The sequence below is a fragment of the Myxocyprinus asiaticus genome, chromosome 6, assembly GCF_019703515.2.
Source record: "Myxocyprinus asiaticus isolate MX2 ecotype Aquarium Trade chromosome 6, UBuf_Myxa_2, whole genome shotgun sequence".
NCBI classification, from domain to species: domain Eukaryota; kingdom Metazoa; phylum Chordata; class Actinopteri; order Cypriniformes; family Catostomidae; genus Myxocyprinus; species Myxocyprinus asiaticus.
In genome coordinates this window covers 26,770,600-26,797,834 of record NC_059349.1, presented here as the reverse complement: position 1 = coordinate 26,797,834, position 27,235 = coordinate 26,770,600, and the positions used below count along the sequence as shown (strand labels likewise).

The 27,235-nt window shown below is 38.1% G+C and overlaps 2 protein-coding genes across 4 annotated transcripts; one reads left to right on the top strand and one right to left on the bottom strand.

The window, feature by feature from the left end:
* The first annotated feature begins 221 nt into the window (after window positions 1–221).
* Window positions 222–14,457, top strand: LOC127442584 (helicase-like transcription factor). 3 transcript variants are annotated; one of them, XM_051700726.1, is made up of 25 exons: window positions 222–393; window positions 676–756; window positions 873–1,030; window positions 1,909–2,075; window positions 2,253–2,386; window positions 2,474–2,565; window positions 3,621–3,692; window positions 3,835–4,026; window positions 4,117–4,191; window positions 4,346–4,394; window positions 4,552–4,659; window positions 6,187–6,234; window positions 6,335–6,430; window positions 6,517–6,608; window positions 8,101–8,244; window positions 8,447–8,585; window positions 9,004–9,139; window positions 9,416–9,595; window positions 9,676–9,788; window positions 9,985–10,166; window positions 10,255–10,374; window positions 11,420–11,532; window positions 11,632–11,812; window positions 11,982–12,062; window positions 14,235–14,457. In XM_051700726.1, the coding sequence occupies exons 2-25, from the start codon at window positions 678–680 to the stop codon at window positions 14,379–14,381; spliced, it is 2,898 nt and encodes a 965-aa protein (XP_051556686.1). In that variant the 5' UTR covers window positions 222–393; window positions 676–677; the 3' UTR covers window positions 14,382–14,457. The 3 variants fall into 3 exon arrangements, with proteins under 3 accessions (XP_051556686.1, XP_051556685.1, XP_051556684.1); XM_051700725.1 differs by having other exon boundaries at window positions 653–756; XM_051700724.1 differs by lacking the exon at window positions 222–393 and having other exon boundaries at window positions 407–756.
* Window positions 14,458–14,605: 148 nt separating this feature from the next.
* LOC127442598 (glycogenin-1-like) lies at window positions 14,606–26,935 on the bottom strand. Its single transcript, XM_051700752.1, has 7 exons — window positions 26,805–26,935; window positions 25,770–25,905; window positions 25,457–25,631; window positions 25,213–25,375; window positions 22,485–22,611; window positions 17,403–17,622; window positions 14,606–15,771 (listed from the first exon to the last, which is right to left on the bottom strand). The coding sequence occupies exons 1-7, from the start codon at window positions 26,809–26,811 to the stop codon at window positions 15,613–15,615; spliced, it is 987 nt and encodes a 328-aa protein (XP_051556712.1). The 5' UTR covers window positions 26,812–26,935; the 3' UTR covers window positions 14,606–15,612.
* Between the last annotated feature and the right edge of the window lie 300 nt (window positions 26,936–27,235).

The following is a 27,235-nucleotide window of genomic DNA, read 5'->3' as shown; positions in this document are numbered from 1 at the left end:
TTTAATTGGCATAGCCCTTTGCGGTTAAATATTTGCACAATGTCATACCGCGATTTTATTTTAATTAATTGTGCAGCCGTATTATATAAGTGTGTGTGTGTGTGTGTTATATGAATATATACTGTATTAATGACCGTTAAGTACCCTACAGTAACAAAACCAAACATTAAAATGTGAATACGCATGCGCATTACAACATCCACTACGTCAACGCGCTACAGTCTGCAGCTAGGAGCACTTGGGAAATACGCGCCTCGACTTTCTGTCAGCCGTCGATGAAAATAAATAACTACAACTAACACCTATATCTCTTCAATACCCACTGCACATGTAGCATCTGGATTTGAATCAGTATACTGCAAACTCTGCCGTACTTAAGTCTTTGAACAGAAGGTGAGTGTGGCTGTTAATTGGCCTGCTGGCTAATACAGTTTAACTTAATTCATGAAACATGTTCGCTTGTTAAAACGTGACGTGTTAAACGATAATAGTTTAACTAGTCGAATTAAGCAGTTTACAATACCAACGCCATTAAATCATTCTTTCCTATTGCTTAAACCTTTTGCATGTATATGATAACTCGAGCCCCTGCAATATGCATAAACATTTGAATGGCGTGTTGACTATCTGTTTACAATGAAATTTCACAAAGTTTTTTTCGAGGTGTGTTCGCAGACATGCAGTCATCACCAAACTTCAGTCTCCGTTCTGCTGTGCATCCTTGCAGCCCCTCGACCAGCGCCTCGCCAAGATATGGTGAAAAAAATATGGCTTTAAAATATATTAAGAATCTGAACTAAAAGGGTTGCACCCATAATCTGCTCCCAATGCATTTAATTATTGTTATTCTAATGCATGCTATCCATCATCAGCTTTCATAGATTTCTTGAATGTGGGTCGAACAGAGACAATATCCCAAGAAATTGCAAATTTAACAGAGGATTCAGGGCAGGACCTGGAGACAGAGGAGAGTGTTCAGATTGGGACTATTCAAGGCACAGTTGTTGGCCTGCGGTACTACTCTGGAGTGGTGAGTATCCTGACTTTTGAGAATGAGTTTGCAATAGACAGTAGTATGATATATTGTTGTCACATGACCTCATCATGTTGCAAATATGAGTAGCGTCCAGTTATCTTTTTGGAAATAATAATGGTTATTTTACGGGGGCCTAGTAGCTCAGCAAGTAAAGACACTGACTACCACGCCTGGAGTCACAAGTTTTTATCCAGGGTGTGCTGAGTGACTCCATCCAGGTCTCCTAAGCAACCAAATTGGCCTGTTTGCTAGGGAGGGTAGAGTTACATGGGGTAACCTCCTCATGGTCGCTATAATGTGGTTCTCGCTTTCGGTGGGGCGTGTGGTGAGCTGTGTGGATGCCGGACAATAGCGTGAAGCCTCCACACACGTTGTGTCTTCGCGGTAACGCGCTCAACAAGCCACATGATAAGATGCGCAGATCGACGGTCTCAGACATGGAGGCAACTGAGATTCGTCCTCCGTCACCCAGATTGAGGCGAGTCACTACGCCACCATGAGGACTTGGAGTGCATTGGGCATTCCAAATTGGGTAGTAAAGGGGAGAGGGGAAAAAAAGGTTATTTTGCAATGTTTTCAATAAAAAAACAAAACAAAAAAATAATGGCTTAATTTTTGGTATTTCGATCAAATAATGAGGGTGAAAAAAAAGAGATTTTTCCCATTCATGGCTGTAATGACCACTTAATTCATCACACTGGAAATGAAAGTTCAAGTCAAGTGCATTGAGTCAATTAGGAACCCCTGTTCTAAGCCAAGGCCAATCATCAAACTGGCTTTGGAAATATCAGGTTATTGGATGGACTTTGCAACTCCTTTTAGTGGTTTAAGTTTAATAAGAATATTGTTTGATTATGATATAACTTCCATAGGTCAATCGAGGAGAGATGGTGTCATTGGTGAGAGAGCCTCAGAATCCCTATGACCGAAATGCAGTGATGGTTGCCAATGTTTATGGGAGACAGGTGGGGCACATCAAAAGAGAGCTGGCAGCTGCAATGGCCTATATTATGGACAACAACTTGGCAAGGGTGGAAGGGTACAATAACTTCTCAGTGTACAAATATTTTTGAAGCTGTTTTATCTAATATGCTACAACAGGTTTTTATTCCAATTTGTTGAACTGTATGACATAAAAGAGTGCTCGTTAGATGTAGTAAGTATAACAACCTGGTCATATTTATCTGCTTATTTCATGCTCTTGATTTCTTAATAGGGTTGTGCCATATGGGGAAAAAAATAAATTCACAATGCCGGTGAACCTCACGTTCTGGGGCAATGAAGAGAACAGAGAAGCTGTGCACAATCATATGAGATGCCATGGTTTCAGACTTGGCACTGATTTCAAAGGTTCACTTACTTGTTTGTCACTATGTGATGTTCTTTGGTAAACATAATGGTCTTAGTAATATAATTGACATTAGTTTATTCTCTAAGGAGGCACCACACAAACGTCTTCAGGTAGAGATCCATTAGGATTGCTTGGATTATCCTCAAAAATTACCGCAATTCCCTTGACTGCAGAAGAGGTAAATTGCACATGACAGACATTAGTTATTAGATGACAAAATTGGTTACTTTTTTCTATCTTATGTATTTATTTTTGTATGTCATAATCTAGGTGTTTATGACAGTGATAGACCAACAGTCTAATATACAGTATTGGCTGATAACTGGCCACTTTGAGTTTATCAGCATCTGCCAATAACCATCCCCACTTGGCCAATTAATATTCAGGGTTCAATACAAGTTAAGCTCAATCAACAGCATTTGTGGCATAATTTTGATCACCACAAAAATAAATTTTGACTTGCCCAACCTTTTCTTTAAAAAAAGCTAAAGTCTGGGTTACAGTGAGTCATTTATAATGGAAGTGAATGGGGCCAATCCGTAAACATTAAAATACTCCCTGTTTCAAAAGTATAGCTACAAGACATAAACAATATGTGTGGTGACATGATTTTAGTGTGATAACATGATGATGTAATGTCAATAAACCCTAAATGGGCTTTAAAAATGCCAGTTTAAATGACATTACAGCTCAAATAATACATGAGTTTTAACAGAAGAATTAATGCAAGTGCTTTTATAAAATTATAAGCTTCACATTTCTGCCTTTAAATCCCATTCACTTTCATTGTAAGTGCCTCACTGTAACTTTGAGTTTTGCTTTTTAAAGAAAAGGAGGGACAAGTCGAAATTATTTACAAGGTAATCAACATCATGCCACAAATGCTGTCGATTGAGCTTAACTTGTATTGAACCTGGAATATTCCTTTAACAGAAGCGTTAGCTCTCCCTTGTATCCTTTCCAAATTCTACCAACAGCCTAGTCAATGGAAAATTTCTGTTTACAAACTTTTGAATATAATCCAAGTAAATATTTTGTAAAAAAAATAAAAATAATTTATATATGTACATCTCAATTGCTATCCAATTTAATTGTATTAGCCTTTATCACACAAATACCATCTTAATATCAGCCACCCTGCTCTCTAGTTAACTGTATCGTCACCGGCTACTGCAGTTTCTAATGCTGTCAACATAACTGTAATGTAAACTTTATTTTGTTACACCATTTCAGCTGAAAAATGCCTTTGACAAGCTCTTTGATGATTTAATGGAGGACAAAACAAAAGAGATGGAGCCAGCAGGGGTAAGAGCACAAGCAGAAAGAAAACATCCCACAGCCTTTTTTTTTTTTTTTTTTTTTTTTTTTTTTTTTTTAACTGTTAATCTCATCCATCATATAAAAGCACATCAGTCATGAAGATGTCTCTGTTAATGTGTCCTTACAGGCAGTGTGCACTCCCTTGCTCCCACATCAAAAGCAGGCACTCTCGTGGATGACTTCCCGTGAAAACAGCAATGACCTGCCCCCTTTCTGGGAGCAGAAGGGTGGCCTTTACTTTAACATTCTCACTAACTTCGCTGTTAAGGAAAGGCCAGAGAAAGTGCTTGGAGGGATTTTGGCTGATGACATGGGGCTGGTGATTGAATCTTAAACCAAATGTTCTTCTTTTAGTGGTCAATAAACCATACCAGTGCTTACAAGAGCTGTCATTGTTGATGTGTTTTAGGGCAAAACCCTCACCACCATTGCCTTGATAGTCTCTAATTTCCAAAATGGGAAACCTCTGCCACTGGAAAAATGTGTGAGTAAGAGGCAGATAAAAATATTTCTACAATAGCAAACAAGTTACTCTGAAGGAATGAATACCACACTGATTACTGGCATTTGAAGTATTGGAGCCAGAATTTAAAAATGAAGAGGACTTGAATATTTTTTTTCTTTTTTTCTTTTTTTAGGAAGGATCTTCTAAGCCTTCTACTTCCCAGAAGTCATCGGCCTCTAAAGGTAAAAATGTCACAGTGCTGTAAATTTATAAACCTTTTTTACCATTCTGAATTGATTAGAGGTGTCTGAGGAAAAAAAAAAACCTTTTTTTTTTTACTACGGTTACATTTGTTGTAGAATACTAATATATTTTGTTATATTATCTGTGTTCTTGAAGAATGTAAGGAATCAGAGGGGTCATCCCAACTGAAAAGATTGCATGTTGATAGTGGCACTGCTGACACAAATGAGGAAGATGCTGAAAAGTCTACACCTCAAAAGAAAGGTTGGTTTCTCCCAGATATGCTGCAATATCAAAATTATGGCCCATATCGATAGCTAATAATTAATGTTATGACCAATAACGGATATGATTGCCATTATTATATATCTTTGTTTAATCATTAAAACATGTTAATGTAAATTAGAAAAGAAGGATAACGGTTTAATGTGATCTGCTTGCAATATTGGCCTAATCAGACCAATACTGACAATTTTAAAAACACGACTGATAGCTGATACCAATAATTTCACTATATACACTACCGTTCAAAAGTTTGGGGTCACTTGCCTGAAAAGTTTCTCATGATCTTAAAAACCTTTTGATCTGAAGGAATATGCTTAAATGTTTGAAATTAATTTTGTAGACAAAAATATATTTGTGCCAACATATTAATTTATTGCATTACAAAACTAAAATTTTATAAAAAAAAAAAAAAAAAAGTTTTTGAAATTGATGACTTGGACCAAATAATAAAGAAAAGCAGCCAATAAGTGCCCAAATAGATGGGAACTCCTTCAATACTGTTTAAAAAGCATCCCAGGGTGATACCTCAAGAAGTTGGTTGAGAAAATGCCAAGAGTACATTTCTGCAAATTCTAGGAGTGCCTAAAAGAGTGGCCACTCTGAAGATGCTAAAATATAACACAGTTTTGATTTATTTTGGATTTTGTTTAGTCACAACATAATTCCCATAGTTCCATTTCTATTATTCCACAGTTGTGATGACTTTACTATTATTCTAAAATTTGAAAATTTTTGAATGGTAGTGTATATTAATTGATATATTAATTATGCATCCCTAGTTTCTTTGTTAAAGGGACAGTTCACCCAAAAATGAAAATGCTCTCATCATTTACTCACCCTCGTGTCATTCCAGATGTGTATGACTTTCTTTCTTCTGCTGAACACCAACAAAGATTTTAGAAGAATATTTCAGCTTTGTAGGTTCATACAATGCAAGTGAATGATGGTCAGAACTTTGAAGCTCCAAAAAGCATATAAAGGCAGCATAAAAGTAATCCATACGACTACAGTGGTTAAATCTATATCTTCAGAAGCGGTTCAATATTTAGGTCCTTTTTTACTCTCAGTCTCCACTTTCACTTTAACATTCTTGAATTTTTTTGGCGATTCGCATTCATTCACCACCTTCTGGGCAGGGAGGAGAATTTATAGAAAAAAAAGGACTTAAGTATTGATCTGTTTCTCACCCACACCTATCATATCGCTTCAGAAAACATGGATTAAATCACCGGAGTTGTGTGGATTACGTTTGTGCTGCATTTGTGCTTTTTGGAGCTTCAAAATGTTGGTACCCATTCACTTGCATTGTATGAACCTACATAGCAGAGATATTCTTCTAAAAATCTTCAGAATCTTCAAAAGTTCAGCAGAAGAAAGTAAGTCATACACATCTGGGACGGCATGAGTGAGAGTAAATAATGAGAGAATGTTCATGTTTGGGTGAACTATCCCTTTAAGTTTTGATAACTATTGATTGTTTGTCAAACATGTTTGTACTTTTTCCAGCAAAATCCAAAAGAAAAACTACTAAAAAGTCAGCCAACACAAAGAAAGGTACTGTCTATTCTTGTCTGTAAATTGAAAGGCAGTCTTTTCTTATTGTTCAATATACAGTATTTTCACAGTCTCTGTTTTCTGCTTTTCCTATATATAGAAGTGTTTGTAGTGGATGATCTGGACTTTGCTGCTGCTCTGGACTGCAGTTCCACACAAGTCAAGCCTCCAAAAAAGAGGGCAAAGAAGAGTTCTGGTGAGTGCAATATTAACTGCCATTTGTCTGTTCCTTAGAGTATGAGTGAGTTTTACAGGACAGAATCTGCTTTGTATGGGTTATAGGTACTGATAAGGGCCCCTCTGGAGGCAGTGGGGGCTCAGGTGCCAGAGCCACTTTAATTGTGTGTCCTCTGTCTGTCCTTAGCACCTGGCTGGTGAGTGTAATGTAAAATCTGCTCAAAGTTCTCATGTTCAATAAAGGAATAGTTCACCCAAAAATGAAAATTTGCTGATAATTTACTCACCCTCAGGCCATCCAAGATGTGTCTGAGTTTCTTTCTTCATCAAAACAGAATTTAAGACTTTTAGGATTTCATTTCAGGCCTCCTCCTCTAAACAATGCAAGTGAACATCCTCCATTTTTTGACGGTCCAAAATGCATATTTAGGGTGCATCAAAATAATCCACACGACTCCAGTCAACAAATAAAGTTCTTCTGAACCCAAACAATTGATTATTTTTAGAAACAAAACAATACTTATATACTTTTTAACTACAAATGTTCACTTCCGTACATCTCTGTGACACACTCATGAGAGGGATGACGTAAGCTCGTTGGTAAGGTAAATTATCAGCGAATTTAAATTTTTGGGTGAACTATTCCTTTAAAGCCCAAAGTATACTTCGGTCAGGACACGTGATGCAAATCTAGTCATCAGCAGAGTGCTCGAGCACTGAATGCGCGCAGCCCGATTTTTCTAACTGCGTGTCTTTGAAAGCACAGAATGCGCATGCGCCCAGAGGTATGTGCACTAATTAGTGGGTCCACAAGGTATCAACACTCACATTTGAGCTGTTGCTGTCACGAAGAAGCGCTAGAAGATGTAATCGGCGCTAAACATCAGGAGATGAAGGTAAAAACAACAACAGTGGATGTGCAAGTCAAGAGCGTGTGTCCGATGAGGTTTGGACATACCTGCATTTGTATAACTTGAGTCTGAAGGTATATAAAGACACCTTTGAGTCTTAACTCCTGAAAAGAAAGTACGGTGTCTCATAGCAGTCGTAGCACGCATGCGCCAACCACCTGTGTATACATGCACAGTTATATGGAGTATACTTTGACAGGCTCTTGTTTGACTCAGAAGCTGAGCGTTCCCGTCAAAATGGAAGTATACTTCGGGCTTTACGAGAAAGTTCACCCAAAAATGAAAATTCTCATTTATTCACCCTCATGCCATTCCAGATGTGTATGACTTTCTTTCTTCTGCTGAACACATATGAAGATTTTTAGAAGAATATCTCAGCTCTGTAGGTCCAAACGATGCAAGTGAATGGTGACCAGACCTTTGAAGTTCCAAAAATCACATAAAGGCCACATAAAAGTAATCCATAAGACTCCCACACCTATCGTATTACTTCTGAAAATATGAATTTAACCATCAAGGTCATATGGGTTACTTTTATGCTGCCTTTATGTGATCTTTAGAGCTTCAAATGTCTGGTTACCATTCACTTGCATTGTATGGACCTACAGACTGAGATATTCTTCTAAAAATCTTTGTGTTCAGCAGAAGAAAGTAAGTCATACAAATCTGGAATGGCATGATGGTGAGTAAATGATACAAGAATTTTTATTTTTGGGTGATTTACCTTTAAATCAGATTCCTCGTTTGTACGTGAATTTGTGTAATAACTCTGTTTTAGGACCAGTTTGAGCAACATATCCGAGCTGATGTCACATTGAATGTTTACCTGTACTACGGGGCCGAGCGCAAGCGCTCGGTCAGCCTTCTGTCTGGACAAGATGTGGTTCTTACAACATACAATGTTCTCTCATCAGATTATGGGGTGAGTGGATTTACAGACCTGTCTTTGTTTGTTTTATTTTTGTTTTGTTTTTTGTCTCTTGCTGTGAGGTATTTATGATTACATGATGCTGAACCTATGTCTTATGAATTTTTGAATCACACAAATTCACATAGCATAAAGAACTGGATAAATGGTGGAATACAGAAGCCTTCATACTCTAGTAATTTTTCATCGCCCGCAGAACAAGGCCAGCAGTCCTCTGCACAAAGTAAACTGGCTGAGAGTGGTGCTGGATGAGGGTCACATCATCAGAAACCCCAGTGCTCTTCAGAGCAAAGCTGTACTGGAGCTCCAGTCAAAGCGCAGGTGGATCCTGTCTGGTGAGTTTGTTTGAGAAGTTATCTGATTACTCTGACTCGTTTAAAGTGTGTTTATTTTTTCTAGTTAAATTGCTCTAAAATATTTCACCAGCTAGATATTGCACTTTGTAACTGCTTGCAAGCTAGCATGACAAGATCAGTATGTCCTTTAAGGGTCTTATGGAGACATTTGCACGCTGAGTATAATAATTAAAATGTTTAATTTAAGATTAATACCTGACATACAAATGGAAATTTCTCCCAATCTCTATAAATAAAATGCCTTTTCCAGTAATCAGAAACTACTGGAAAGGTTATGGAATTGTCATGGTGATTAATTGGTTAAAAAGCATGGGAACCTTTGATATAAAAAGGAAGGATACATATTTGTGTCTATAAAGTCTGTATAGCAATTTAATCATTATCTTTTCACTTTCAGGGACCCCTATTCAAAACTCTCTGAAGGATCTTTATATGCTGCTGTCTTTCTTGAAGCTGAAGCCTTTTGATGTGAAAGAGTGGTGGAACAGGATTATTCAGAGACCTGTTAACATGGGTGACAGAGTTGGACTAAAGTATGTAATAACAATCCACAAAATATTAAATCAAATAAGTTTTCCAATGCAAAATTACATTGACTTGTTTTGTGAAATGTTTCATCATGCCTGTCAGAGCTGTGGCTTAGTGGTTAGTGCTCAATCACATATGGTGCCCATAGGGGCTACACAAGTTTGAATCCGGTTTGCAACAATTTCTAATCCTATTTCCCCCTCCTCTTCCCAACATTTCCTCTCTCCTTTGTACCTAAGTGAAAACATATCCACAACATATCTTGCATTATGTGTTATCAGGAATTTGCAGGTGCTGGTAAAGGGGATCACCCTCAGACGCACTAAGACCAGTAAAGTGGGTGGCCGCACTGTGGTGCAGTTACCTGAGAGAAGAGTGTTTGTTCAGCATGTGACTCTCTCTGAGGAGGAGAGGGAAGAATATGAACAGGTCAAGAGGGAGGGCAGGAACATCATCGGCAGGTAGGTACAGTTTAAACTGCTACTGATCACCATCACATTAAGGTTTTAAAATCAGTAAATGGAAACGTTTGTCTTCACAGCTATTTCCAAGAGGGGACTGTCATGACAAACTATGCTGATGTGTTGGCCATCTTGGTCCATCTGAGGCAGTACTGCTGTCACCCTAGTCTTGTGGGGAAATATACAGGAGCAGGTATAGATAAGACACTGCATTTAATATAAAAAGCTGTTTATTTACAACACTGAAGGTTTCTGAGCCTAATTTAATACACAGTATATTTGTAATGTATAATATTTGTAATGTAATCAGCAACCTTCCAATTACCAGCCATAATCAGTTTTGCTCTGTCAATATGTTGTGATGACCCTGTCTTTTGGATCTGCGTTAGGTGAATCTGTGACCCCCAGTGAGCTGCGGGAGCGTCTCATCAATAAGATCACCCTGGTGCTGAACTCCGGCTCAGATGAGGAGTGTGCTGTCTGTCTAGACTCCTTACGTCAGCCCGTCATCACATACTGTGCCCATGTCTTCTGCAGACCCTGCATCTGTGAGGTCATCCACTCAGAAAAGGTCAGCATTACTTCAGTACCTCAGAGGAATCCTGAAGAACCCTGTATTGATCAGTCATACCTGGATACTGTTTGTTCCTGTTTCATAGGAGCAGGCTAGATGTCCCCTGTGTCGTGCTCAGATCAAGACCAAAGAGCTGGTGGAGTATCCTGGAGAAGAGGTTGATACTGGATCAACCACTGGCGATAAGTGGCGATCAAGTTCCAAAGTAACTTTGCCTCTTATGCATCTTTTGGTTATTTTGTTTCTCCAAGGTTCAAAGATGATAGAAGCAGGGTTTTCGCTAGCTGGTAATTACCAGTTTTTGATAAATTGAAAAAAAAGTCGAACGCAGTGTCCAGTGAAAATATTAACACGAAGCATCAGCAACTCCTTTAGTTGATGCCACAATTGTATAGCGTGACGCCATCCCAGTGAATGCAAAATTATATTATGTGAATACAGCGAGTTATGTCCTGCACACTGGCAAAAGCAGCCTATCTCCTGTGCCTGTATTGAGAAATGTATCACTTAAGAATCGCATTAAACCAGCCTAGCATTTGCCATCTTTTGGAGGAGGACAATCATCCATGCGATTATCTGGCGATTATGTGGCAGCAGTGCATAAACTTAAACAGATATGGGTCAGGAGCTTCAGTTAATGTTCACATCAACCATCATAATGGGGAAAAAAATGTATTTCTGTGATTTGGAGTGTGGAATGATTGTTGGTTCTCTAACTGCTGATCTCCTGGGATTTTCATGCTAGAATTTACTCCGAAAGGTGGCAAAAACAAAAAACATCCAGTGAGCGGCAGTTCTGTGGATGGAAATGCCTTGTTGATGAGAGAAGTCAACAGAGAATGGCCAGACTGGTTTGAACTAACAAAGTCTATGGTAACTCATATAACCGCTCTGTACAATTGTGGTGAGAATAGCATCTCAAAATGCTATTCTAAGATGCAAGTTGGCTCTGTTTTGGCGGCACGAGGGGGACCTACACAATATTAGCAGGTGGTTTTAATGTTGTGGCTGATCGTTGTATATCTGGGATGGCATGAGGGTGAGTAAATGAGAGAATTTTCATTTTCGAGTGAACCATCCCTTTAAGGCAGCCAACCAAAATGGTACTTGCCTTGAGAAAGCACTTCCCCTTTTTGTGCCTAGTATGCATCAGATGGTCCAGGGATGTGCTGTCTGGAGCTGAGTTGTAGTAGTTCTGTCTTAATATCTGTAGTTGGTAGGTTTCTTATAATGTGTTTTCCTTTATGCAGGTGGACGCTTTGATGAGCAACCTGTTGAAGCTGCGGAATGAAGATCCCACTGTAAAAAGTCTTGTGGTCTCTCAGTTCACCAAGTTTCTAAATCTTCTAGAGGTTCCCTTGAGGTATCGTTATCAGCCCTGTGGATAAATTACAGAATGCACTAAGTACTTAAAGCAGCAGCCATTAGTGGTTTTGAGTGCTGACACTGGTGGTGTGTGCAGGGAATATGGGTTCTCTTTCACACGCCTGGATGGCTCTATGAATCAGAAGAACAGAGCACAGGCCATTCAGGACCTGCAGGACTCCTCTCCGGGAAGCCCTACCCTCATGTTACTGTCACTCAAAGCTGGAGGGGTGGGGCTTAATTTGACTGCTGCTTCTCATGTGTTTCTAATGGATCCAGTGAGTGAAATGTCCCAGGATTTACTTCATGTCAGCCACTGGGTAGCAGTGTTCTCATTGTTAAATGCTTAATGCATAAATCTAATGAGAAATTAATTCTCTGTTGCACTAGATATGGCCTCATACACAGAACACATTTGTTGATTCTGTTTTTTATTGTTTGTTCCAGGCCTGGAATCCAGCAGCAGAAGATCAGTGTGTTGACAGATGTCATAGGTTAGGCCAGAGCAGAGATGTAGTGATCACTAAGGTAAAGTCTTTGATTTATGTCATGGTAGCCGCACAGCGGTATGTTAGCAGCTGATCCCACAGCTATTATTACGTGCCTGTAATTTTTCTCAGTGGTAACAAATGTAACAAAATATCTTTGACTTCCTCATTAGCTCATGACAACAAATCTTACATGTAGTGTAATTTTTTTGGGATGTTAAAATACTTTCTTATCCCAACTTAATATACAAAAAAAAAAAAAACTGCTAAAGGTAGAAAAAAAAAAGTGAGCACTATGGCGCTATCAAAACATTGCTGTGTTTGAGCATCACGACCAGCCCAAAACAGTAACACTGGCTCAACCATTGGCATGAGTTTGTGGAACTGCCCATTTCTCTGACCAATGGCAGATGGGGGGCAGTGTTTGGGAAACCTGTTTGAAAAGAGCTACTGTTATTGAAATTCCATTTGGTACTACAGAAAAGTTTACACTAACTTTACAGGGCATGAAATTTGGTGCGGGTATTGCACACATTTTTAATTACTCCGCAAGTTCAATGTTCATAACCCAGGGAATTCCCACACAAATGTATTGTTAACGTGTAGTAGTTGAAAAATTTGTAAACGGAACCACAGATGTACACATTAAATCAATAATTTAGTCTTTCTATCATAATATTAGAATCAGCGTGAGTAATCAGTGCTACTGAGTGTCTTTTGGTTTCAGTTTCATTTTTAAGGTCCCTTATTGGCATGACAAATATTTGTACATTCGTACTGCAAAAGCATTTACAGCTGAGATGCATACAAATAAAACAGTGCAAAACAATGTACATAAGAAAAAAAATATATACAACGTATCTCTGTGTCTACCGAGTTTAATGTGAGCGAGCAGTGCGCCGTCGCATATTTGCTGAACTTATTTATAACCTTTTAATTTTATATGCAAATGTTATACATAGATGGGTCTCTGCAAGCGAGCGACGTGATTAAACTATCACTCCTGTTTATAAACAAAGTTCAAGCACATGACATTGAATCAGTCTAGATTTGCTACATCACATCCTCGGCTCATATTACTGCACCTTTGACAAGGAAGGCAGAAATAGCAAAAATGCTTTGTGTAAAGCTACCAGAACTACTGCTGGGTGAAGAGAAATGCTTAAAAAAAAAAAAGAAAACAACATCTTTATAAACACCTGTTACATATCATCTCTGATGCTCCATCTGACGTGTACAGGCATTTTCTCAGCCTTGTGAATCAGTCCATTTTAATAATATAAGTAGGCCTATGTACAGATTTACATAATATAAATACATTATTAAAAATAACTTTTATAGCAGCTTTTAGAAATTTATCTCAAAGAGCTTCACAACGCATAAAACAAAAATCCACAAAGTAGTAAAAGCAAGTCTATACAAATGAGTTAAGTGAGACTTAAAAACAGATTTAACAGATCTAATATCCCAGGGCAGGCTGTTCCATAATCATGGGGCCTTCACTACAAATGCTCTATCACCTGTAGTTTTGTATCTGGATCTTGGAACAGCCAACAGTTCACAAGATCTAAGAGGTCCAGCTGTTTCATGAGGTCTTAAATGGTCTGCTAATAATCTAGCACTCAAATGTGTAATTAATAAAATCAACATTAAAATTAATTGGTAATCAATGTAAAGCAGCTAAAACTGGAGTACCGGTAATATGATTAAAAGACCCAACTATTCTTTTAACTACATGTTAAGTATTAAAAGGTATTTGCCAAGAACAACAATATAAAAGTCGATACATGATTACATCACATCTTCCAGGTAAATGAATGACTAATTGAGAATACTGAAGAAAATATTGTTTCTGAATAAATTGTATTTGTACCACAATTGACAAAATGTCCTTTTTTTCTCTCTGGACAAGTAACATTTTTACACAAACAAGTGAAATGACCAATTTACTTTCCCCAAGGACAAGCACATGACAATGCTTAATGTCGAGCCCTGCTATGCACTTTAAAAATCATTCCATCTGAATAATAAAAAAAAATAGCCCGTGAGATTGTCATAAGATTTCAGAAGTTTTGGTAAACAAAATTGTATCCTCCCGCCCCCCCCCGTTCTCACTTCAACCTCAATTGAATATTGGTGACTGCCTGAAGGAATTGTGACATGATTTTGACAGGGTAATCAGATCTCTTTCCTCCCTTTGAATGTGTTGTAGTTTATTGTGAAAGATTCTGTGGAGGAGAACATGGTGAAGATTCAGAAGAAAAAGCAGGAGCTTGTGGAAAAGGCTTTTGGAGCGAAAAACCCACAGGACCGGAAACGGGCACAAATAGATGATATCAGAGCCCTCATGGAGATTTAGTTACCAGGTTGTGAGAATTCTAACTGAACTGTTGTCAGTTGGTTTAAAATTTCAGTTTGCTTTGAAGGCTGCACTTTTTTTTTTTTTACATTTCAGTACAGTTATTTCTTCATGCACACGTCTACATGTCTGTATAAAGCTCAACATTCAGGTTTTTGTCCCCCCTCCAAAGCATTTTTTTTTTTTTTACTAAAATAAACTTGTTCCAAGCACCACAATAAATCTGAATTCACAATCCTTTATTTCAGATGTTGAGGGGGTGGGTTACAGGGAAGTTAGAGACAGTAGTAGTTACCATCAACAGCTACAGAAACTGCATTAACTGCAGTACAAGTTGAAACCAAGTGTAGCCTTAACCTTTGTACTGGGAGTGATTGGCCAGTAAGCAACAGCAGAGTGGAGTGACTTCGGTTCACACAAAAGTTACTGATGTGTATCAGAGCCATTAATGGGAGAGGGCAGCATACATAGCATCTTGTAAACAGAATAAGATGGGTATTAGAGGATTAATATTCAACATGGAGTGGCTGCAGTATACTTGGGATATAAAAAAGACATTGTTTTGGTGTGGCATTTTTGCTGTATGATGTTTTCTAATGTTCTTGATCTTGTCAACATACAAAAATGCCAATTAAAGAGAAAAGCCTGAAATTTCTAGGACGATAACACGTTTAAATTACAGTATTTAAAATAAAAAAAAAACAAACAGTAAACAGTGGTGTCTTGTTCAAAGACAGATTGCCTTCATGGTGTCATTGCCTCAGGAAATGAGGCAAGTGGAGAAAACACCAAGTTAAATATTGTGTCATTCAAGTAACTGTTGCAATCACCGTGTATGAAAGATGTTGAATGGTTGAGCTGCATAGACTATTTGAGCTGGTATAAAAATCAGAAGTAGTATATAAAGGTTAGGTCACCCAAAATACAAATTTACTCACTTTTGTTCCAAACCTATATGACTTTCTTCCATGGAACACAAAAGATGTTAGGCAGAATGTTAGCCTCAGTCTCCATTCACTTCCATTGTATGAGGAAAAAAATAAAATAAAAAAAATGCAATGATAGTGAATGGTGACTGAGACCAACACACTGCTTCTGTATTCCATGGAAGTAATAGGGGTTTGGGACAATTTTTTTTTTTTGGGTGAACTATCCCTTTAAGTGCCTTATTTCATGCCCTATACATACCCCAGTACAAAACTATATCTGATGATGCATTCCAAAGCATCTCTCACTTTAGGAAAGAATCAAGCTTTTTCTCTATGTTTTCAAAAGAGTCCTGTCCCATGTAGTCAGCTTGGCCCTGTTCCCACTTCTGCTTCCGCTCCTGTGATGACATCTGAGGTGGAGGGGGATGGTGGGGTTTCTTAGCAACATCATGAATATTACTCTGGGGGGAAAAAAAGGTAGTCACACACAAAATACTGTAGGTTACATTAAAAAATGCTATTATGAATGCGGAGTACCAATGCAGCTATAATGTGCACCTACATAGAAAGGTTTGAATTACTGTTTCTAAATGTAAAGGTGCAAAACCCTTTCTAAAATCATGCTTGCATCAACCAAACACGAGTAAACTGTGTCTCTGTAGGTTGCATGTAAAACACAAAAGGGACACGTTCATGAAACACGTGCAGAATGAATGCGAGAAGTGTTTGGGAAACCATTTTTTGCATAAATTGTTGCATTTATGCGACAAGTAAAAACTCTTAAAAGCACTAAAGTTACACAAAATGATCCTTATTTGAAAAGACCTAACCTTTCGTCTAAACTAACAAAGTCAAATTTACAAAGGACACTCTGTCCTAAAGCACAGTTAGTCACAAAACAATAGGAGCCAAGACGCAAGCCAGTCAAGCACAACGGTTCTAGGATACCCAATACTCTTTTATAACTGGCAGCAGTAGCGGGTCATGACCACAGTTACAGATGTGGCAGATCTCGCTTTTTTCCCCTTCACATTATTCAACTTTTTCAACTCAAACACAAACACGCTAACACAATACATGTTGTCCCTGCATTATTCCACCACAAGGCGGCACCCTTAGAACATAATGTTGATTCTAGTATTCTAAAAAAGGACCACTTTATCTTAAATGTCAACTTGTAGGTCATAATTAAATACAATTTTATTTTATTAACGTTACGTGTTAGAGAGGGAGAGAAACCGAATTATCTACATGCCATTTACATGTTTCCACAGTACTTAAAAATGAAATGCTATATAATGATAATGTTTTTCAAATCAAAGTAAATTTAAAACAAGTGTCAAGAGCTAAGGCTTTTTTTACTTACAATTTGTCATCATACAAAACAAACAATGTCTTCTCACCTAACCTTATCTTTTGTTTGCCAAACTATTTATGTCTGGCTCTTCAAATTTGGTGGCCAATTTGTCTTGAATTTGCAATAGAAAAAATACGTCGTTACACAAACGTTCATTGAAAACATGGCAAGCGTTATCGATCTGGCACACTGCCTGGCATGCACTAATCCTAAAATTAACTTTGGTTTGGCACTACAATTATGGGCAGATTGCATGCCCATATAGACATGCCACGCCTGATTGGCAGAACTGATCATTTCAAAGAATTGAAGCTCCTGCTTGTGCATGATTAAGAGCATGTTATTCAAATAACAAAAATGTTAGTCCTCATCTTTTATCAAAGTGTAATAAATTGCTCTTGCCTTCTAAATGCTTTCCTTTTCCACCGATGTCAAATTCCTCTTACCTTTTCATCCCCTCCCCTCCAAACACCTGGCTACATTCTGATATGGAACACCCACTTTTCTTTTTTTACAACAGAATCCATTCCCAAATGACAAGTCCTACCCTACATTTTTCTAACTGAATATTACATACCATTTTACTCAATTGTATGTCAGATTACAGTGATGTTTGTTTACCAAGGGTTTTTACAATTTACAGCTAATATATTAACTTAAATACTGGCCAAAAACTCCATATGATGATTGAACTAATCTCAGCATTACAGCTAATCCTGCAAAACCTCTACTTACCTCCATGCATCCAGAATTGAAGGGCTGGTCACCATACTCTTCTTTCATGAGGGGGAGTACTGAAGAGGAGAAAAGTTCCCACCATTGAAGCAAGTAGTTGGGGTGCATGTCAGAAGCATCCTGGGACTGTCCTTTTACTGTTTTGCACGTGGTGTCATAACTATAATCCCAGGGTTTGACTTTGCCAAGGAAATGAACTACCTTGGCAGCATGGCCATATCTAGGAGCAAAAAGAATGATCAGATGGCTGCCACTCAAATTACTCCAATTCAGCAATTACAAACACTAGCCAACTGGAAATGTTGAAGAGAGAGACCTGCTAATTACGTATCAAAGTTAGGGATAGGCGATCTGGCTTCAGAATTTATATCTTGACATTCTTCTGCAAATTGACAATATTTGATATATCTTGATAATTAGGTTTTTGCTCTGAAATAGCATAAGTGTTTTTGTTTTTAATCAGAGGAACCATCATTTCATCTAACCAGCCATTGTAGCCATGTATAAGTATTATTTCAAAAGGCATTAAATAAAAATCTATTTAAAAATGAAGGCATGTTTCCCACAGTTTAATAAATTAACACAAGGGAGAGTAAAATAATCATTTTCATTGATTAGCACGTTTATACTTATTTAACAATCATACATGGAAGCTTAATAAAAATCTAATTTACCTTCATATATTTTTACTAAAACATTTTATGAACGAACAAGGCATGTAAAAACTACTTTTTTGGAAACCAGATGAATATTGCACCGTACAAAATTATTACTGTGGAACCCAGTCAAGTTTATTATAATACAGAATTATTCTCAGGATAAGATTTTTTTTTAAAGAAATGAATATATTTCTGTCCTATTTAATTCCACCCTAAACTAGGGTTTTAATTTTGACACTGCAAGTGCAGCCGTGTTTTTCATTTTCACCAGGAGCTTTTGTTGTGCAATGTTTGACAGTTATGAGTTTCACATCTTGTGAACCGCTGACAAACTCTGTTCCGCGTTTGTAGATTTGTATAATAACTTCATAGCGGTTACTAATGTTTGGAATTACGCGAATGCTTGAACCTGCAGTACTTCGCAATGGAGGTGAACTGCCCTAAAAACACAAGCCCTGGTTCCTTCCGAAGCACACACAGACCATATTTATCTGTCTTTAAAAATCGCAGCCTTTGCCAGTTAAATAATCACATATGATCGTATCTCCATTTTTATGTTATTTTGATTAATTATACAGCCCTGAAAGTTCATGAAATTAGTCTGATGCAATCTATGAAACTTAATGGCCAAATAAAAGGCTCATTAAAATAGAGATATTTCACGATATTGTTGAATTTTACATCGTCGGCAAAATCAATCGCGATTATCCACCCTATTTTGCAACGTGGAAGTAAGCAGCGGCTGCATTTCTGGCGAATCTGTGCAAGTTCCACTGGCATTGACCGCAGTGTAAATAAATAGGTTATAATACTAGAGTTAGTGATCTGGGCTTATAAACTACCACACAACCATAGGATATACAGCAGAATTACGTGGCAATGTAAGAATTTTCTAATGTCAGCATTTATAGTAAAAGTGTAAGTAAATCATCCCTTGTTGCTGTGTTATTGTATTGAAGAGATGGTAATAAAATCTGCTTTCTTTACTGAGATTGTGACGATGCAGTCTTTCATGTCTCCAAATAAACCTCCATTTATATGTACCTGCATAACCTCCAGTGATGCCTTTGTTTATTTCCAAAGGCGATGTTTCATAAGCCATGCTGAATGCGAGATCTGCGTGTCTGTTTACTATACACTGCTAAGAGAGAGAATGCTCCGACAAGAACAGAGTGTAAAATGCGTTTATTTTTTATTAAGAAAACAAGATTTTTGTACAAAGAAAGTTGAAGCAGCATTTCCCCGACATCTTTCTCCTCTCTGCTGGTTGTGTAAATTTCATGGAGGCATGTCAAGATGGCAAGGAGGACTGTCCTGTCAGTGCCTGATTTCATTCATTCTGCCAGTGCATCAGTGTGTGATGAAACGATGGCAAAATGCAATAAACGGTAAACTATATGCGCTCAAAAAAGTGTATGAAGATCGTAATTAATGTTAATAATATGTTGACATTGGGGGGCCTGGGTAGCTCAGTGGTAAAAGATGCTGGCTACTACCCCTGGAGTTCGCTAGTTCGAATCCCAGGGTGTGCTCAGTGACTCTAGCCAGGTCTCCCAAGCAACCAAATTGGACCGGTTGCTAGGGAGGGTAGAGTCACATGGGGTAACCTCCTTGTGGTCACTACAATGTGGTTCGTTCTCGGTGGGGCGCGTGGGGAGTTGAGCACGGATGCCACGGTGGATGGCATGAAGCCTCCACACACGCCATGTCTCCGTGGCAACACGCTCAACAAGCCACGTGATAAGATGCACGGGTTGATGGTCTCAGACGGAGGCAACTGGGATTCATCCTCCGCCACCCGAATTGAGGCGAATCACTACGCGACCACAAGGAATTGGGCATTCCAAATTGGGTGAAAAAGGAAAAAAAATAAAATAAAAAAAAATTGACATTTTTTGCCAGCCTGTAATCAATAATGTAGTATTTTTGTATAGCTAAAATAGCTGGAAGTGGGTTATACTGGAAGTGGTACACATTCATGGCTGATAATGGCAGCGCTCTAATTCGCTGAAAAATAAGGTGGGATATCGTGGGTATTCGATGCGTTGCCCAGCCCTAATCAAAGTACAGCATTATTCCAAAGAACACATGAAACTCCCAATTTTAAAGCTGCACTATGCAAGACTGTTTCGTTAAAAATGAACAAATTGCAATTACTGATTGAGTACATAAATACAATGAGTGTTCAAAACAATGTCCTTTCCTTCATTTCGGTAAGCCTATTCAAATAATTTGTATTTTGAGCTGTTGGGTCAGATTTGGCGTAAAATCGCTGGCTTGTCTCGTTTCTCTTTGCGTCATGATGTCATGTCTGTAAACACAGGAAAGTGCTGGCTGTCATGCGTTCCAGCAGAGGACGCTGTTCAGTTCAGTCAGTCACAATCACACAGTTCAGGTTGGCATCGCTGCAGTCTGGATGGATGTTTATCCGTTACCTATTTAGTCAAGTTGTTTGCCTGCTATAATGCTTGGAATTGGATACAGTATGTTGTCTGGTAGAGGTAATGCTTTTATGAATCGAACATTACTCGTGTGTTCACGATCGCAATCCGTTGTCAGGGGAAGTTACTGAGCATGTTTACTAATACGAATGACTTCTGAAATTGACTTGTACATATTATTTTCATGTTTAATAAAGTGTATTTTATCCCCATTATGGCTCGTTTTATGTTTTTAGTTTACAATGTTATTAGGCCTACAGTTTCACTTGCTTTATCAACTGCCATGTTCATTTCTTCGTTTTAGTCACAGTTTTAGTCTGACAAAAATGTCCTTCAAAAATAGTCAATATTTCATTATATTCATTAATCAGTTTTACAAAAATGACGATTTTAGTCAACAAAAATCATCTTTTACTAGATGACGTGCCAAAAAAAAAAAAAAAAAAAAAAAAAAAAAAAGACCAAACTAATCAAATATTTAGATAAAATATTTTCTTAAACATGTTTCAAACATACAGTATAAATGTACATTGGCCTACTGTCTTTGTTGTGAAAAACCTGAGCTCCTGAAATAATAATGAATAAACTTTAGTATTAGCTACTTTTTAGAAGTTAGCCTGTACTCTGAATTCTTCAAGCTTTAGAGACTTATTAATTTTCCGTGAAAGGATATTACATTTTGTGTAGCGCGTTTCTTACGGAAACAGTGTATTCACAACTCAAGTTACGATTATTCTGACAAGCACGTCATTTAGTTCGAATTCACATGTTCGTTTCGTTGTGCAGATGTAAGTTCATAAATGTTGTGGATATATTGATGAATCTCATGTATAAATAGGATGCGTTTGAATGAAGTATTTACACCATTTGAAAGCGGTTCATTTTGCCGGTGTTAGCAAGTTCAACTCAAGCGGAGAAATGTCCAACACACTGCATTAATGGATTAAATCCATATCTAATATCTTCTGTTTACAGATTATCAAGATGTTTCTTCTGTTTACATCTTGCAGTATAATTATCGTCATATTTTCGTCAACATTATGCTTTAATAAAATAATTTAATAATCTTCATGATGTGACTGTCTCGTCTTACGTTATCGTTGACGAAATCATAACTTTCGTCGACAAGATTAATAATGTAAAAATAAAAGTCTTACTTTGAACTTGAATCCGCAGTATCACGCGTTTCACCTCTTAAATTGATAATACAATACAAACATTAATAGTCGATAAAACACTTGAATAATCATATTAAAATATACTTGTAACTGGTGGTGAATCAGGAGAGTCCCCAAAAAAAATAAAAAATAAAAGCGCTTTGAGTGTAACGTCAGAAAAGTGTACAATTCATTCAAAATATGTAAATAACAGTGTTTATCGTCATCAAAGCAAGTCATATTTTATTTTTAAATGTTTAATCGTATAACAATCATATCAACATGAAAATAGCACGTTATAACTCCAGCTCTGATCATGATCACACAGGCGATGTCCAGGTAACCTCAAATCATGAGATTCGTCCACTAGCGCAGTCGTGTTTCAGCACTATGGACTTAATGTATTCTTCCACAAATTGTTACGTAGTGCACAGTTATGTAGTGCAGCTTTAACAAAGCCGATTAGCTGCAGGCATGTTCAACAAGATAGTTGCCAGTGTGAGGCATACAGGCACATCATGAAATAAATTAGTTATTATAAATTAGATCCTTATGGGAGCTTGACTGACCAGAGAACAGTACTGTGGTTGCTAGCAGAAAAGTGATCATGTAACAAATGGTTCAAAGTGACATTTAGCTGATGTAAAGACCCTGAAAATAGTGAGGCTATTTTAGAGGCCAGCATTTATTTGGTGGATGCTGAGGTGCAAAGCCTAGCACATGTGCAGTTTTAATCTCTGGTTACGGTGCGTCACAGCATGACTAAACTTGTTTTTTTATAAAATAAGGATGATCAGGACACCATTTATTTGCATGTACACTTACTGCTTGAATGCTGGGAGATAGGTGTAGATGGCGATGCTGCTGAGGTTGTAAATGAAAGGAAGATGTTTCGAAATGTCTGCTGTTGCCCAATCACTGAAGAAGCTGTTGAGAACTCCCTGATCCCCACCTTTTGGAACAAAGTAGAAGCAGACAAAAAAATAAAATGAAAACAAACATGACAAAAATTGCACATGCAAGGTGTTTGGGCATACAAGAACCAAGTTTAAGGTGCTCGCTATGAAAAGTATGTAGAGAATGTTCTAATCTTCCTCAAACAGAAGAAACCATTCATTTATCAGGAAGCAAACAGTCTTTGGTGAGTGGTATTTATGGAAGACAGCTTTGAGCACACTCAAAGCAGAGTGATAAAAAAAAAAAAAAAAAAAAAAAAATATTGGCCAAGCAGTTATTGACTTTTGTAACAACGCATCTGCATGTACATTTTACATCTAAGTCTTCAGTCAACAAGGTTAAGAAAACATGTGAGCAAAGAAAACTGAAGTCCATCTGACCTCAGACAGGGCTGTAGCTACTGGGGTGAAAGGTGGTAACGATTCTAGGGGCCCATAGGTCCAGGGGGCCCACAACTAATTTTAAACTGAATTCAGTACAAAAGGGGCCCAGACCAATATACAGTGAGGGGGCCCAGAATTTCTTCCTACAGCCCTGACCTCAGATAATCAGGGAGCATGATTAGTTTCAAAAGGGAAGTTTCTAAAGTACAGCCACAAGATGTAAACAATGTGTAAAAATTATTTTAGCGTAATTTAAAAAAAAAAAAAAAAAAAAAAAAATCTTACCAACCTTTTCTGTGAAGTTATATCCAATTTTACAAATTTGTCATGATGACACAATGCAGTAAACGCTAAAACTGTAAAAACAATGATTTAAACAACTTCACAGCTCAAGTAAGACAAGTTTCAACAGAAGAATTAATGCGAGTGCTTAAGTGGTAGCTCAGTGGTTAAGGCTCCGGGTTACTGATCAGAAGGTCGGGGGTTCAAGCCCCAGCACCACCAAGATGCCACTGTTGGGCCCTTGAGCAAGGCCCTTGACCCTATCTGCTCCAGGGGCGCTGTATCATGGCTGACCCTGCACTCTGACCCCAGCCTAGCTGAGATATGTGAAAAAAAGAAGAATTTCACTGTATATGTGCAAATGTATAATGTGTGATGAATAAAGAAAATTATTAAAATTATTATTATTATTGAGCTTCACATTTCTGCCTTTATACCCTCCAAAAATTGGCCCCATTCACTTACATTCTAAATGACTCACTGTAACAGGTTTTTTGAAAGGACAAAAAAGGACGGACAAGTCGAAATTACTTTGTGGTAATTGACATGATGCCGCAAAGGCTGCTGATTGAGCTTAACTTGCATTAAACCCAGAATTTTCCTTTAAAGCTTCACTCTAGCATGTTAAACCAGAACTCAGACATGTACAATGTTCAGAGATAGACCATAGGCTGTATGGCATGGTGACATGGGACCAATAAATTACACCAGAAGTCAATACCCTCTGAACGTTATGCCATATAGAACTAGAAAGATAAAGATGAGGCAATAGTGGTCTTAACTCTGTGTGACACTGACGTGCAACAGAAAAAGACCATCAGTACAGAGGCTTACTGATAACTGTTGGGTCAGAATTCTTTGTTCAAGATTAGGTATCTGACTAAAAGCAAACTATAGAAGATTCCTTTCTAAAAGAAAAGTACAGGAATGTTCAGGCATTGACAGGTCTCTTAATACGTAATGCACTTGAAAGTAACGAAGTATAAATAATAAGTTGGGAAAGCAGCAATAACTGAAGTAATTCAGTAAAATTCATAAGGGTCTAGCTGGAGTCTCTCATTTGAGAGGCCTTTGTTTACTTCATCCCACACAGAGTCCAGGAATAACTCCCTCAGGCCGTGTTGCACCAAAAAAATAAAAATAAATAAATAAATAAAATACATAGCTGCCTTGTGTTCAGTGTACATATCTAATAAAGAACTTAGTCATGGCCATGTTTAGCTCTAGCAAGTTTGTGCAACTTTCACCATTTAGGGTTTCAATCTTATACCAGTTGTGCTACATAAAATAAATATATATTTTTCCTACGGTCCATTTTTTGTCCTTAAGAACTTAAATATCTGGTAAAACGGTCATTTTCCCAAAACACTATATAGTCGCCGAATACGCCTGCCCTTGACTACTAAAAGAGTTTGTATTCACTTGCGATCAAAAGAGTATATTTTGGGGGGGCCTGGGTAGCTCAGTGAGGATTGATGCTGACTACCACCCCTGGAGTCACGAGTTTGAATCCAGAATGTGCTGAGTGACTCCAGCCAGGTCTCCTAAGCAACCAAATTGGCCCGGTTGCGAGGGAGAGTAGTCACATGGGGTAAACTCCTCTGGTCGCTACAATGTGGTTCTCGCTCTCGGTGGCGAGTTGTACGTGGATGCATTATATATATATTATATAGAAATGCCGAGCACTCAACCGTCCTGGAACTTGTATAAATGAAGTATACATAAGCCTTTGGTCCCCAGTCATTTTCAATAGAGCAGCATCAACATTTTTCAAAACTTCTCATGTTCCTCAGAAGAAAAAGCGAGTAAATGAGGACTTTGAGGTGAACTACCCCTTTAAATGCTTGGTACAGTTCACACTAAGAGATATTCAAATATCAACCACTGCACTTTTAACAAATGTAATACTAAGACAAAAGACTGCCACTCACCATCAAAGCTGCCATCCTCTGAGCAGGTGGTGAGAAGCTTCCCATACGTCTCCTTGGAGGGCCGGAACACAAATACACCAGAATTGAAGCAATCAGGCCAGCCGGGATCTGGTGCAGCAGAGAACTCCTCTCTCTCAAACAATTCATCTATATTATACAAAACCTGGAGACCAGAGGGAAACACCATTGACAAACCCCATAGAGATCATAAATATCATGACCAGCACTGAGAGACAGCACTCACTAAAGTATCTGCATCCATAAACACGCATTTCGAGTACTCTGTAAGGGTCCAGCAGTGGAGCTTGGTGAAAGTGACACCCAGGTCGGGTCTCTTCATCATGGCCAAGTGCGCCGTGTCCCCACTGTCCAGCACGTCCACCAGCCTGACCTCATCATAGATTTTATGAAGCACTGCTCTGCAATACACCACAAAGAACCCAAAGTGAGACTGACAGCGTGGACAAAAACAAATGGCCATAGAAAATGCAAATTGCTATACAACTTAACCCAATGATTTACTTGCACCGTGCCTCAAAACATCACAAACAATCTACCTGCAGGTTTCTGAGACATGGGGGCCAATCAGGGCCACAAGTTTTCTGGATGTGTTGTGGTTCCTCAAGGATTTGCCAAGTACCATTGCTCCCTTAGCATAGCTGTCAGTTGTTGCAAGTGTGACAAAAGCCTGGTCTGTAGCAAGTAAAAAATAAATAAAAATCATTATTTAAATAGAATATTTGCAGCATTAGAACACCTTTCTATTGTTTGAGTGTGATAAGCATCCATTATTAGTGATAAGAACTAGCTAACTTCAACTTTTCCTAGAAAGAGAATACAATTATCAAAATAATTTAATATTTATTTGGTTAGTCATTTGTTGATTTTGTTTCTTTAATTATGCATACATTTATTTGGTGATGTCTGTATTGTTAATGAAAAACTTTTATTCACTCTCTAATTAATTTACTAATGAATTAACACAACCCACTGTAAGTCTTGAAGAGGAAAACGTATTTTTAAACTTGGGGTCACACAAACAAATAAAATGACAATAAAAAGGGGGAACGATGACACGGAGTAAATTAAAGAGTGTAATCTTTTGAATCACGTTTTTGTGAGTTTAAAAACACAAGTGATGTACTACCGTATGCTAGTTAATGCTAAAAAATAAAAGTTCAGAAGCGCTAGCAAGGTCCTAGTAAAGCAACCGCACACTTTCTAGATTCACCAAATTCGCACTGAACGCCAAAGGGACCGAAGTGACAAACTAACTGCAGCTCTTCCTGCATACGTGCCAATGAATGTACGGTGGACATGATTGCGTACCAAACAACTGCTCGCAATACTGTGTATGAGGGGTGAACAGGCCCATACGCAACACAGACACTACTCGGCACAATATCGTCAAATATAACAGGACGGCGCAGGCGACACAACATTGAAATTGTCATCTATAATATCCAGCGAGTCCTGCGCCTTGCGAGGCTAATCCTTCGCTTTATCGTGTAAATCCACGGCTGTTTACGCAAATGTAGATTCCTTCATCTGATAAGCATACGCGGGATATGGCGGTCCATGTCGTTGCCTACCTGCCATGATTCAAGTAACACAGCCAGACCGCGCCAGTTATTACGCCTCCGTTGAAAACGCTGGAAGAGTGCCAGTGGGTGTCCTGACAGAGGACTTTATAGAGAAATTATTTAGATTGTCACATGACCTCTGACAACAGACACGCCCACCAAAGTTGCCACAGTTTCCACTTCAGAGATTTATGCGAACATTTCACTTGAAAACATTGAGACACTACGTCTTATATTTTCAATTATAACCTAATAAAGTCAACTAAATGTAACTATGTAATTTAAAGTGGTAAAAACCTTCAATTCGTGTTGAAACGCAGTTGACCTAAAAGAAATTACTTTCTGCCTCATTGCAATAACCCTTGCAGTATAGTGAGTGTTTGTGCTTTTCTTTTATTATTCAGTTAACCTTTAAACACATACTTCGGGTCTTTAGTGAC